The following is a 12,502-nucleotide window of genomic DNA, read 5'->3' as shown; positions in this document are numbered from 1 at the left end:
CTATTGAAAACAATACGTATGATCCTGCGACTATTTCCCCACGCTCTAGTTGGAAAGTGTGACATCTTTATCAGATTGGAAGTTTATTAATGTTATTTTTGCTGTAAATTAGTCAAAAATATAATATTGAAATCTTGACCAAATTAATTTGATGTGTATCTTATAAACTGAGATTGACAAAGTCCTAAGTCTGGAAAGTAAAGTCATCTCACCGAACTGAGAGGTGAAGTGAAAACTATACTGAAAAATAACCCATCTTTAATCCAGTTTCTAAAAATATGGATTGTACCTAGTAAGATGTCCTAGGTCTTTGAGGCATGTGGTTTACAATATATCATGTGAGTTTGGTGTGAATTATTACAACAGTGTAATCACATTATTAATGAACAGTGCAAGAAACACTCCAAAATGTATAACTAAGACGTTGTGAGAAACCATTCATTGCAAAGCATGGTGTTACCAACACACACAAATTATTATTTGACAACACTGAAATCCTGGCACACACCTTGTGTTACTGGGATTCATTTATCAAGAAAGCAGTGGAGATTCAACATGGAGGAAAGATCTAGAAAACAATATAAACTCCATACTAATGCGAGTGGCTGATCTGTTTCCTTATCATTGTTGTGGTATTATTGGTAAAGCGAGCATAAGCATGAGCATGAGCAGTGCTAAAGAAAGCATGAGAGCTTTAAATCTGACAGATATGTGTTGACTAGAGTTTGTTTACATCTTACAGCTTGTCATACCGAGGTATTAAGGAGACATTTTGGGAACTTGCTTACCTGTGTTACCTGTTTTGGTGAATTTCAGTAGTTGTTTCTGTTCGAGTGAGTGTATGTTCAGTGAATTCTGGAAGTAGTCAAAGTTACAGGTTTTTAGTTATCCCAAGATAGATACCAGAGACTTTATGCTCATTTCATTAATAATGTATCAAGTTACCTCTTCATTTTAATATTTGGTGGCTAAAATCTGCTTCATTTTAAATTATCAAGACTTTTTATTAAAAAAAAAAATTACACGGACTTGATCAAATCTGGTAGACGTAATATTACTGAATATATTGCTGTGTTAGTCTAGAACAAAATTAGGGAAGTAGAACCCAACAACATACAGATACTAACTTTATATAAATTAATCCATCGAGTAGGAGGAGTTGTCAAACAGAAATTATTTCAGTTGCTTTTAAAACTTTTATTATGTGCCTGCACCCTTAATTTGTAGGTGATGTTTTCAAATATTTTTACAGCTGAGTAAGTTAAGTTGTGAATAGTGGAGGCAATTTTTGTTCCAAGTGTTAGACTTACAAACAATACTACTATTTTTAAATTGTGCCTGATGCCTCACAACAAACTTCATAAGAGAGGTTGTTAGGATGCCAAAATTTTTAAACAATTGTCTTCATGAAGTTTGAGGATGACCACCAGATATCCTTACAGAATATTTCTGTATGATGAATATCTTGGTTGTAAAGGATGTTGTGTGCAACATTGGCTCGGATTCAAATAGTGCAGTTCATGACCTAAGTTTGTGGCTTGTAGAAAATAAACTAATGCTAAATCACAGTAAGACTAAGTTTTTAGTTTCTTGCACACAATTCAACAAAACCTGACATTTTAATTGCAAAGAATGGGCATATGATTAGTGAAACTGTAAAGTTCAAATTTCTAGGTGTTCAGATAGATGGTAAACGGTTGTGGAAAAGCCAAGTTCAGGATCTTGTTCAAAGACTTTGTGCTGCCACTTTTACTATTCGAATGATATCTGAAGTGAGTGATCATTCGACATGAAAATTAGCCTACTTTGCTTATTTTCATTCGCTTATATCATATGGTATTATATTTTGGGGTAACTCATCCCACTCTAAAACGATATTTTTGGCTCAGAAAGAGGCAGTTCAGGCAATAAGTGGTGTAGGTTCATGAACCTCTTGTCGAACCCTGTTCACGAGTCTGTGTATTTTGACATTGGCCTCTCAATATATATATTCCTTAAAGTCATTTCTTGTTAACAATATTAGCTCATTCCCAAGAATAAGTAGCTTTCACTCAGTTAATACTTGCCAGAAATCAAACCTGCATTTGGATCAGACTTCCTTAACTGTTGTGCAGAAGGGTGTGCAGTATACTGCTGCATCCATTTTCAATAAGCTACCACAAAAATTCAAAACTCTTTCAAATCGAAACCGAAGAGTTTCCTCATAACTCACTCCTTCTATTCAACCACAGAGATGGAAATGTTGGCTGTTATTTATGCTATTACGTATTTCCACTGTTATTCGTACACGAAAAAGTTTAAAGTTGTGAAGGACCATGCTGTGTTGAAGTGATTGCTGGGACCACAAGAGGCTCCAAGTATGTTAACGTATTGTGCTCTGAAATCAAGTGAATTTAACTATGAAGGCACATACCAATCAGGAAAGAAAAACAGAATTCTGAGAGCCCAAGAAGGAAGATTTGATTTCTAGTATTTAGGGCACAGCTGCAGTCCACAAAGCACTATGGCCTGTTGTGTAGGAAGATGAAATACAGCCCCAGTGTTGTGCCAACTGCACTTTACATGATTAACGACTATCATATGACCTTATACATGGTATTTCATTACGAATGGTCTATATTCAGGGATATTAAAGGAACGATCATTCGAAGCAAAAAAATCTGGTAAAGATGGACTCCAAAATGCATGTCGTAAGTGCTATGAATACCTCATATTCGATACTGTGAACCAAATCTCTTCTACCATGAGCTCTTTGCTTTCCATATTTTGGTAGGGGGTAGTATGGACCAAACCAAGAAAAAATGGTGTAGTAAACATAGGCTCTAAAATGCATACCTTAAGAGCTATGAACCCTTGTTCAGTAGAAAAGATGTCTTTCACAGTAGCAAAGCTATTAAAGATATGCATTTTTGAGTCCACGTTTACCTGACAATTTTTTCTTGTTGTGGTCCATTCTACCTCATCCCAAAATATGGAAAGCATGTTTCATAGTATCAAATATGAGGAAAGCTCATAACTGTTACAGTATGCATTTTAAAGCAAGTACAGTGGCAAAGACAATGGTGAAAAGCTGGTTGCTGAAGTTTAGTGTTCCTGATACAATAATTACAGATCAGGGCACTAATTTTATATCCAGTATGATTAAGCACCTACACTCCTGGAAATTGAAATAAGAACACCGTGAATTTGTTGTCCCAGGAAGGGGAAACTTTATTGACACATTCCTGGGGTCAGATACATCACATGATCACACTGACAGAACCACAGGCACATAGACACAGGCATCAGAGCATGCACAATGTCGGCACTAGTACAGTGTATATCCACCTTTCGCAGCAATGCAGGCTGCTACTCTCCCATGAAGACGATCGTAGAGATGCTGGATGTAGTCCTGTTGAACGGCTTGCCATGCCATTTCCACCTGGCGCCTCAGTTGGACCAGCGTTCGTGCTGGACGTGCAGACCGCATGAGACGACGCTTCATCCAGTCCCAAACATGCTCAATGGGGGGACAGATCCGGAGATATTGCTGGCCAGGGTAGTTGACTTACACCTTCAACAGCACGTTGGGTGGCACGGGATACATGCGGACGTGCATTGTCCTGTTGGAACAGCAAGTTCCCTTGCCGGTCTAGGAATGGTAGAACGATGGGTTCGATGACGGTTTGGATGTACCGTGCACTATTCAGTGTCCCCTCGACGATCACTAGTGGTGTACGGCCAGTGTAGGAGATCGCTCCCCACACCATGATGCCGGGTGTTGGCCCTGTGTGCCTCGGTCGTATGCAGTCCTGATTGTGGCGCTCACCTGCACGGCGCCAAACACGCATACGACCATCATTGGCACCAAGGCAGAAGCGACTCTCATCGCTGAAGACGACACGTCTCCATTCGTCCCTCCATTCACGCCTGTCGCGACACCACTGGAGGTGGGCTGCACGATGTTGGGGCGTGAGCGGAAGACGGCCTAACGGTGTGCGGGACCGTAGCCCAGCTTCATGGAGACTGTTGCGAATGGTCCTCGCCGATACCCCAGGAGCAACAGTGTCCCTAATTTGCTGGGAAGTGGCGGTGCGGTCCCCTACGGCACTGTGTAGGATCCTATGGTCTTGGCGTGCATCCGTGCGTCGCTGCGGTCCAGTCCCAGGTCGACGGGCACGTGCACCTTCCACCGACCACTGGCGACAACATCGATGTACTGTGGAGACCTCACGCCCCACGTGCTGAGCAATTCGGCGGTACGTCTACCCGGCCTCCCGCATGCCCACTATACGCCCTCGCTCAAAGTCCGTCAACTGCACATACGGTTCACGTCCACGCTGTCGCGGCATGCTACCAGTGTTAAAGATTGCGATGGAGCTCCGTATGCCACGGCAAACTGGCTGACACTGACGGCGGCGGTGCACAAATGCTGCGCAGCTAGCGCCATTCGACGGCCAACACCGCGGTTCCTGGTGTGTCCGCTGTGCCGTGCGTGTGATCATTGCTTGTACAGCCCTCTCGCAGTGTCTGGAGCAAGTATGGTGGGTCTGACACACCGGTGTCAATGTGTTCTTTTTTCCACTTCCAGGAGTGTGTCATTTACTAAGCACTCACAAACTCAGGACTAGCCCTTGGCTCCCTCAGTCTATCAGGAAAACAGAATACATTCACTGTACAGTTGGTAAGATGTTGAGTTGTTGTTGTTGTGAACTTCCATCACAATGATTGGTACATTTACCTTTTGTATGTCATGTCAGCTTACAATTCTGATGTCTAGTGTAGTGTTGGTCCATCACCATATGAGGTAATATATGGTACAAATCTGCCTTCTGTTTTTGTGGTGATTAAGCCTAAAATTGGAAAAACTGGGAATCAGTTACAAAGTTTGCAATGACATTACACGATGTTTGTAAGAAGGTAAAGAAAGCAAACACAGATGCACTAGAGAGTCAATAGCAAATAGGATCACACATAGACCAATTACCACAGTTCAGAATTGGTCAATGGGTCTTAGTGATGAATCCCTGCTCACCTACGAACAAAACAATGAAATTTCTGATGACGCCACAGACCATAGCAGGTCATAAAAATGAAGTCACTCATTAATGTAAAGTTATAATTACGAACAAAGACTCCCATTGTTCATGATGGACATGTTAAGCCATCTAAGGGAACTGTGATGCTCTGCTGCAAGTGCTGACATCACTGCCAGTAGAGAGCACTAAATCTAAGAAAGCAAGGGAAGAAGGATGAGCAAAGTGTGCATTATGTGTCTTACGCAATTAGATCACAATGAGGAGTAACAATGATTGTTTTGTTTTGTTTTAAGACATTAAAACAAGTAAGGTCATATGCGTCCATGTCAGAACAGTAGAACACAAAGATGAGAAAGGAGTTAAAAGCAACTACAAGTTAAGCCCAATCAACGGACAGCCTCTCTTGGAGAAACAGCCATAAAGACAATGGAGGTCCTGAACTAAAGATTAAATGTCTTTCGCCATACTGCTACAACGGATAAAAAGCAAAACACGGTCAACAGCTCTCTCACTGTTCACTAAAATGGCCGATAAATTGGATGGCAAACATACAGTACAACTTAAGTGGTTAAAAAAGGGCATCCCATAAGGAAATGCCGAACAGTTAAACGTTGATGACAATGAGCATTAAGAAAGTGGTGGGAAACACCACTTAACAAATGATGGCTAAAAAGACAGTGCCCAACACTCAACCTAGCTAAAATGATCTCCTCATGGCAAGGGGGCCAAGAGAAGGTTGTCCAAGCTACTGGGAGAGGTTTAATTCCCCGCAGCTTATTACTGTGAAGGGAAGACTAGTGGTAATGCCAAAGTGACACCACTTGCTGACAGATGGCGATAAGCAGATCATCTGAAGGAATGGAAGAACTAGCTGGCTGAGGTAGGAGGACTGCAACCTTGGCAGCAGCATCAGCAGCCTCGTTTCGCATCAGACCAATGTGACCAGGAACCCACATAAACATCACTGTGGCCCCATCAAGAGTGAGGAAGTGAAAGCTTTCCTGGACCCACTGCACTAAGGGATGGATGATGTGCATCACACATAGGCTCTGAGGGTCTAGAGTCACAGCAAATGACACAATCGAACAGCCTGTGTCGCTGGATGTATAATGTGGCCTCATACAGGGTCCCGCTCTGCTGTAAATACTGAGCAGTCTTCCAAAAGCTGACACCAAAAATGCTCTGTGGAAATAACGAAAGCACACCCAATACTATGGCCAGTCGGAGAGCCATTAGCATTCAAAAAGGTACTACCGCGAAGTTCCGTACAAAGATCGAAAAATCTTATGGGGATAGAGTGAGTCTGGAGTAGTCTCCTTATGAATCAAATGAAGTACAAGGTGAACGTGAGCCGCTGCATGAAGCCAAGGTGGTGAAGGGTTCGCACCCAAAGGAAAAGTGGCAGGTAGTTTTAAGTTAAGCTGCTGGTGCAATAACCGAAAGGAAACTCCAGGAGATAACAGAAGAGGGACATGCACCATACTGACGGTTAAAGGAGGAGGCATAGGATGAGTGGCCAGGCACGGCAGACAAACGGCATGCATACCTGCTGAGGAGAGCATGTACGTACAGTATGTAGTGAGTTGTTTGGGTGCACGACAGCAAGGTCTTCAGCGCCCTCTCCCAGTAACAGATTAAGATGGGTGCCAAGAAAATACTCAGAATAGTAAGATAAAACAGAACGTAAAATAGAGGTAACAAGCTTGGAAAAATATGTGCCTACCCACACCGAAGTGTGGGACGAAGCATGCCGTCAGCAGTAAAACTTGGACAACACAGGAAGAAAGTGGTAGAGGGACCTAAAACATTATAGCAGATGGGAGTGGCTAGCTGACCACAAGGAAAAAAGGGAGGAGCCAGCCACTTTGCAAGACACAAAAACCTCCAGCCTAGAAGTTTAGACCAGAGTCCAGACACCTCACAAAACTTGAAAATCCTAGACACACACATCTCATCATTAGCTAAAACACAGGGCAGATCCCCATCAACTTGTGCTTCTGCCCTTGCATCACGGTATGAAATGCAGTCTGTTAAAACGTGCCAGACAGAGATGTGCGCACCACAAGCATCACAAAACGGGGGATCCTCCCCCCCCCCCCCCCCCCCCCTAGTGGCCAACCGAAGCCCTTCATGGTGCACAACGTTCAACATCTTTAAGTAAGAAGGCCTCTAAGACCCATACACCAGGCACCCATAATCGAGCTGAGATAGCACAAACGCCCTGTAAAACTGGAGCAGACAAGTCCTGTCAGCTACCCATGTACTGTGGCTAAGATATTTTAAAATACTTAAAGCCTAAGTGACAGTCGTTTTAGGTCTTTAAGATGAGGTAACCATGTAAACTTTGAGCAAAAAACGGGCCTCACAAATCTCACCGTGTCTTTAAAAGCAAGGACAGTGTCCCTCATCCTCAACTCGGTAAAAGGTTGAAAACGAACGAGAACGGTGAAAAAGAATACATGTGGACTTCTCAGTGGAAAACTTGAAACCACTCTTCTGCGCCCAATCATCCAAATGTCTAAGAGTAAGTTGCAACTGATGCGTTGTTGTTGCAAGGCTTGAAGAAGAGCAAAACAAAGAGAAATCATCCACAAACAAGGAACACTGGACAGGACTTTTCACTATGGAGGTAATGCTATTAGTAGTGATGGCAAAGACAGTCACACTTAAAACACTACCCTGAGGGACACCGTTCTCCTGCTCAAAGCAGTCAAACAGGACGTCACCAATTTGGTATCTAAAATATCGTGGCGAGAGGAAAGACTGAATAAAAAGAGGAAGACAGCCACGAAAATCCCATTCATGAAGCTGCTCCAGGATGAGATGCCTCCAAGTGGTATCGTACGCCTTCTCGATGTCAAAAAATGCACCTAGAAGGTGATGATGGTGGTGGAAAACTTGCTGTATAGCCGGCTCCAGGAGGGCAAGGTTATCGAAGGTGGAACAAACCCTCCTGAACCCACACTGAAAGCGACTAAGGACTTGCCGGGATTCTAACATCCAGACAAGGCGCCGGTTGACCATCCGCTCCCAGGTCTTTCTTGTGCAACTAGTGAGGGCAACACTATGGTAGCTACTTGGGCTCATGCGGTCTTTCCAGGTTTTAAAAAGGGAATTAAAACTGCCTCATGCCACGAGTCAGGAAAGTGACATGACGCCCAAATGGCATTAAAAAGTGTGAGGAGGATTTCTTTGTTGCGCCTTGTGAGGTGCCGTAGCATACAGTAATGGATCCTGTCGTGACCAGGTGATGTGTCACGATAATGCAGAATCCAACTCCCACATGGAAAATGGGCAATTGTAAATTTCATTAGAGGTGGACTGGAAGTCCAGAGTATACCTCTCAGCAAACGCTCTATGGCACTGGAAACCCGGATCCTGACTGGCTGTTGCAGTAACCGTGGCAAAATACGCTGCCATAGCGTGGGCAATGTCTCGTGGATCCGTGTGGAGAGTGCCATTATTCATTACAGCAGCCATGGTTCACCTCCCTCCTCTCCCAGAAATTCTCCTGATGGTCTCCCACACAATGGAACTTTTGGTGGAACGATTAATGGCGTTCAGGCACTGTTGCCACGACCTCTTCTTGCTCTCTCTAATAATGCAGCGACATTTTGCCCTCGTCACCTGAAAGGTTGTAAGATTCTCAGCAGTCGGTCGACACGAACTGGCGCAGAGCCGCACGCCTGGTCCTGATTGCAGAGCAGCATTCGGCACTCCACCAAGGGCCAGGTTGCCTCTTCCGGTGGCCTGTGGACTGTGGAATGGATGTTGCAGTGGCATGGTGGACCATTTTGGGGCCCACGCCATGTCGCAGGTGAATCCAGAGTGGGACGTGATCACTGCCGTGCAAGTCAGTGACCACTTCCCATTGAGCACTGGCGGCAAGAGCTGGAGAGCGAAGCGAGAGGTCAATGGCAGAGAATGACCCAGTCACTGTGCAGAAGTGAGTGCTCTGTCCTCCATTGAGCAAGTAGGCACAGGATGACAGGAGAAGCCTCTCAACTGCTCTACCCCTGGGACAGGTAATGGCAGAGCCCCAAAGTGCATTGTGGGCATTAAAATCACCACAAATAATGAACGGCTGGGGGAGCTGTGTAAGGAGGTCAGTGAGGGCTGCTTCATCAAGTGCATCATGTGGAGGCAAGTAAAGAGAACATACGGTCAATGGATGACGCACGTGCACAGACACAGCGACGGCCTGTAAAGTCGTCGTATGAGGGAGAGGCGAGGAGTGGTAGTCCATCCTGACGAAAATACCTACGCCTCCTCCAGCTCTCTCTCCACGAAGGCTGTCCTTTTCGTAGAGTGTATAGCCTCATAGCTCAAGGGAGTATGATGGATGGAAATAAGTCTCCTGGGGACACACACACATAGTGGTCTACCCTGAGAGAGTAGACAACGTTCCTCCACATGCGTCCTGAACCCCTGCAAGTTCCACTGAAGTATGGGAGCTACCTATGACGGTGGTAGCACCTTCATCCTGTCTCTCCGATGGGGTGGGGACACTACAGCAGGTGGAGCAGCAGGAGTGAGGCGAGAGGATTGCCCCACACATACGTTTTCCTCCATCAGCTCTGGGGAAGAGACAGAAGAAGCATCACATAAAACGACATCTGCATGGTCGGACGGTTTACCACATGATCTGACCCACTGTTGCTGCTGTATAGGAACTTTCTGCGGTTTGGTGGGCTTTGGGGGAGCCGACGTGGGAATGGTAATGGACGTACTGGGCTTTGGAACAGCCTCAGCTGTCGGAGGCGCCAAGGGCTGGCCCAAGTTCGCCACTGTACCTGTGTCTGCCGTTCAAGTAGGGGCTACAGGCTCAAACACTGGCTGCGTTGCACGTGCACTGACATCTGCAGGTGTTAGTGCTAACACTCACCACCTCTGTCTGCGTAGAGGCATCGGCCATTGGAGTAGACTGCTGAACCATGGATGCAAAAGATGTAGCAAATGTGGCAGGTTGCATTGACTTTTACATCTTCTCGGCCTCACCATAGCAGATACGCTCAGTTGTTTTAATTTCCTGGACTTTGCATTCCTCTAAAAATGTTCGGCAGTCCCTACTCCAAACAGGGTGGTTCCAGAGCAATTTATACATTTGGTTGGAGACAAGCACCCAACTCCTTCATGAGCAGCCTTACCGCAGTTGCCTATGTCGCTTCGCTTTTACACCATAAGGTGGTATGCCCAAAACGCTGGCATTTAAAACAGTGCATTGGGGTCGGGAAATAAGGCCTCACACTAAGGCGAAGAAAGCCAGCTTCAACATGGTCAGGAAGTTTCGTGCTACTGAAGGTCAGAATAAAGGAGTTGGATTTGCTAAGATTGCCATCAATTCTCTTCATGATATGTTGTACATCAACGATACCTTCCGAAGGCCACTCACGTTGCAGTTCTTCCCTGGGAATGTCGACTAGATCCCGGCATGTCACAACATCTTTGCTATAATTCAAGGCGCTGTGCATTTCAGTGTCTACGGCATACTCCCCAAGGCATTTAGCAGATTAGAGGTTAGTTGCTTGTTGGGAAGTGGAAGTTTCCACTAGGAAGGTCCCATTACGGAAACGCTTCAACGATTTTAAGGAGCCACAGATTACCTTCAATCTCTTTTGTATATAGAAGGGCGAAACCTTCTCGAAACTACCCTCCTCCTGTTTCACAATGAGAAACACATTCTGATTACCAGAATGCATTCTGTTACCAAAGACTTTACATGTCAAAGAAGTGCCAGAGTCAGGGGGACTGCGTGCACGAGCCATCTTAAGAGAGTGGGTGTTAGAACCTTCCAGCAGCCCACCCTTTCTGCTGGGAGGAGGAAAAGAGGATTTCAAAGGATCCATTTCGGTCCCATGAGCAGCTAGGGAACTAGAAGTCCACCTAGACAGAGCCCCGCGTGCCTAGGTAAGCCTTATAGAACTGAGGTGCAGCAGGTTCCCCAGAGGTTGTCCACTAACGAGTGTTCCACCTCAACAGCCATGCATCTTATAAGCGCGCAGCACACCTTGAGACTGAGGGGTTGTTTATAAGAGGTTCATTCCATCCTCACGATCCGGGCGGTCAAGCCAAGATCCCCATTCCCTGAGACACACAACATTCCACTGCCGCACAGCATGGTGGTCGCTGAAATATGCCCACAGCTTACAGTGACGGAACTGGCGGCACTTACCAGTTCCCAGCTCATGAACCCCAGGGTCGCCAAGCCCGTACCAGGCACATGAATGCTGGGCCCCTGGGGGCACTGAGGAGAGCGTCATGTATTGTGAGACAGTCACAGTTTGGCAGCTTCTGCATAGAGACTCTCAACCAGGGTAGTGAGAAAGGCGCCAGTGGCCAAACGGATGCCACCATGATGGATTGTGCTTAGACGACGTAAGATGAATGGATGTACAGATGCATAAATGAAACATTCATAGTCTACTTTCAAAAGGACAAGGGACCGGTGCAAATGGAGGAGGGTGATCCAATCTGTTCCCCAGGAAGTACCACAGAGAACACACAGGATACTGAGGGACAGAGTACAGTGGGCAGCCCGGTAAGTCAGGTGGGGGGGGGGGGGGGGGGGGGGGACCAAGAAAGTTTCCAATTGAGCATGAGCCCCAGAATTTCGTAGTTTCAACAAATGGAAGAGCAACAGCCCCAAGATATAAAGATGGTGGAAGATACCCATTGTGCCACCAGAAATTCATACAAACAGTTTTGTCAGTGGAAAACTGAAAGCCATTGTCGATACTCCATGATTAAAGAAGATCGAGACAGTGCTGGAGACACTGCACAAGCAGACAAGTCCATGGAGAATAACAATAGATGGCAAAATTGTCAACGAAAAGGGAGCAGGAAATGCCTGTTGGGAGACAGCCCATAACAGGGTTAATGGCGACACCAATGAGAACGACAGGATGGAATCGTGAGGCACACCGTTTTCCTCGATAAAGTTCTCCGACAAGGCAGAACCCACACATACCTTGAAAACCCTGCCTTTTGAAAATTCCTGAAGGAAATGGGGCAAGTGGCCTTGAAAGCCCAACATGTATTGAGTAGAGACAATAACAGTCCTCCAGCAGGTGTCCCAGGCTTCGTCCAAATCAAAAAAACACGGCCACAGTCTGACATTTCCACAGAAAACCATTATCGTATGAGTTCACATAGTGATAAGATGGTCAATTGCAGAACGGCGTGCTCAAAATCCACATTGTACAGTGGTTAGTAAATTGCGAGACTCAAGCCACGATACCAGCCTGTCATGACTCGTACATTCCATCACATTGCAAACAAAGCTGGTGAGAGAAATAGGGCAATAGAGAGAAGGAAGGCGTCTGTCCTAACTGGGCTTGGGTACGTGTATGACAGTGGCTTCACGTAAGCATCTGGGAAACATGCCCACTGTCCAGATACGATTGTACATATGAAGGAGAAAGTGGTTGCCCGAAATAGAAAGGTGAACATCGTCCAGCCCTGGGGTGGAGGAGTGGGATGAAATG

The 12,502-nt window shown here is 45.6% G+C and overlaps 1 protein-coding gene across 1 annotated transcript in view; it reads right to left on the bottom strand.

The window, feature by feature from the left end:
• Positions 1 to 4,741: 4,741 nt before the first annotated feature.
• Positions 4,742 to 12,502, bottom strand: part of LOC124556610 (heat shock 70 kDa protein 14-like) — an 87,086-nt gene continuing 79,325 nt past the window's right edge. Inside the window, exon 6 of the mRNA XM_047130577.1 lies at positions 4,742 to 4,832. Coding sequence (XP_046986533.1) covers positions 4,775 to 4,832 — 58 coding nt within the window. The 3' untranslated portion in view covers positions 4,742 to 4,774. The remainder of the gene's footprint in view (positions 4,833 to 12,502) is intronic.

The sequence above is a fragment of the Schistocerca americana genome, chromosome X (genome assembly GCF_021461395.2).
Source record: "Schistocerca americana isolate TAMUIC-IGC-003095 chromosome X, iqSchAmer2.1, whole genome shotgun sequence".
Taxonomy (NCBI): Eukaryota; Metazoa; Arthropoda; class Insecta; order Orthoptera; family Acrididae; genus Schistocerca; species Schistocerca americana.
The sequence above is the reverse complement of the archived record's forward strand: the minus strand, read 5'-3'. Positions and strand labels throughout refer to the sequence as shown.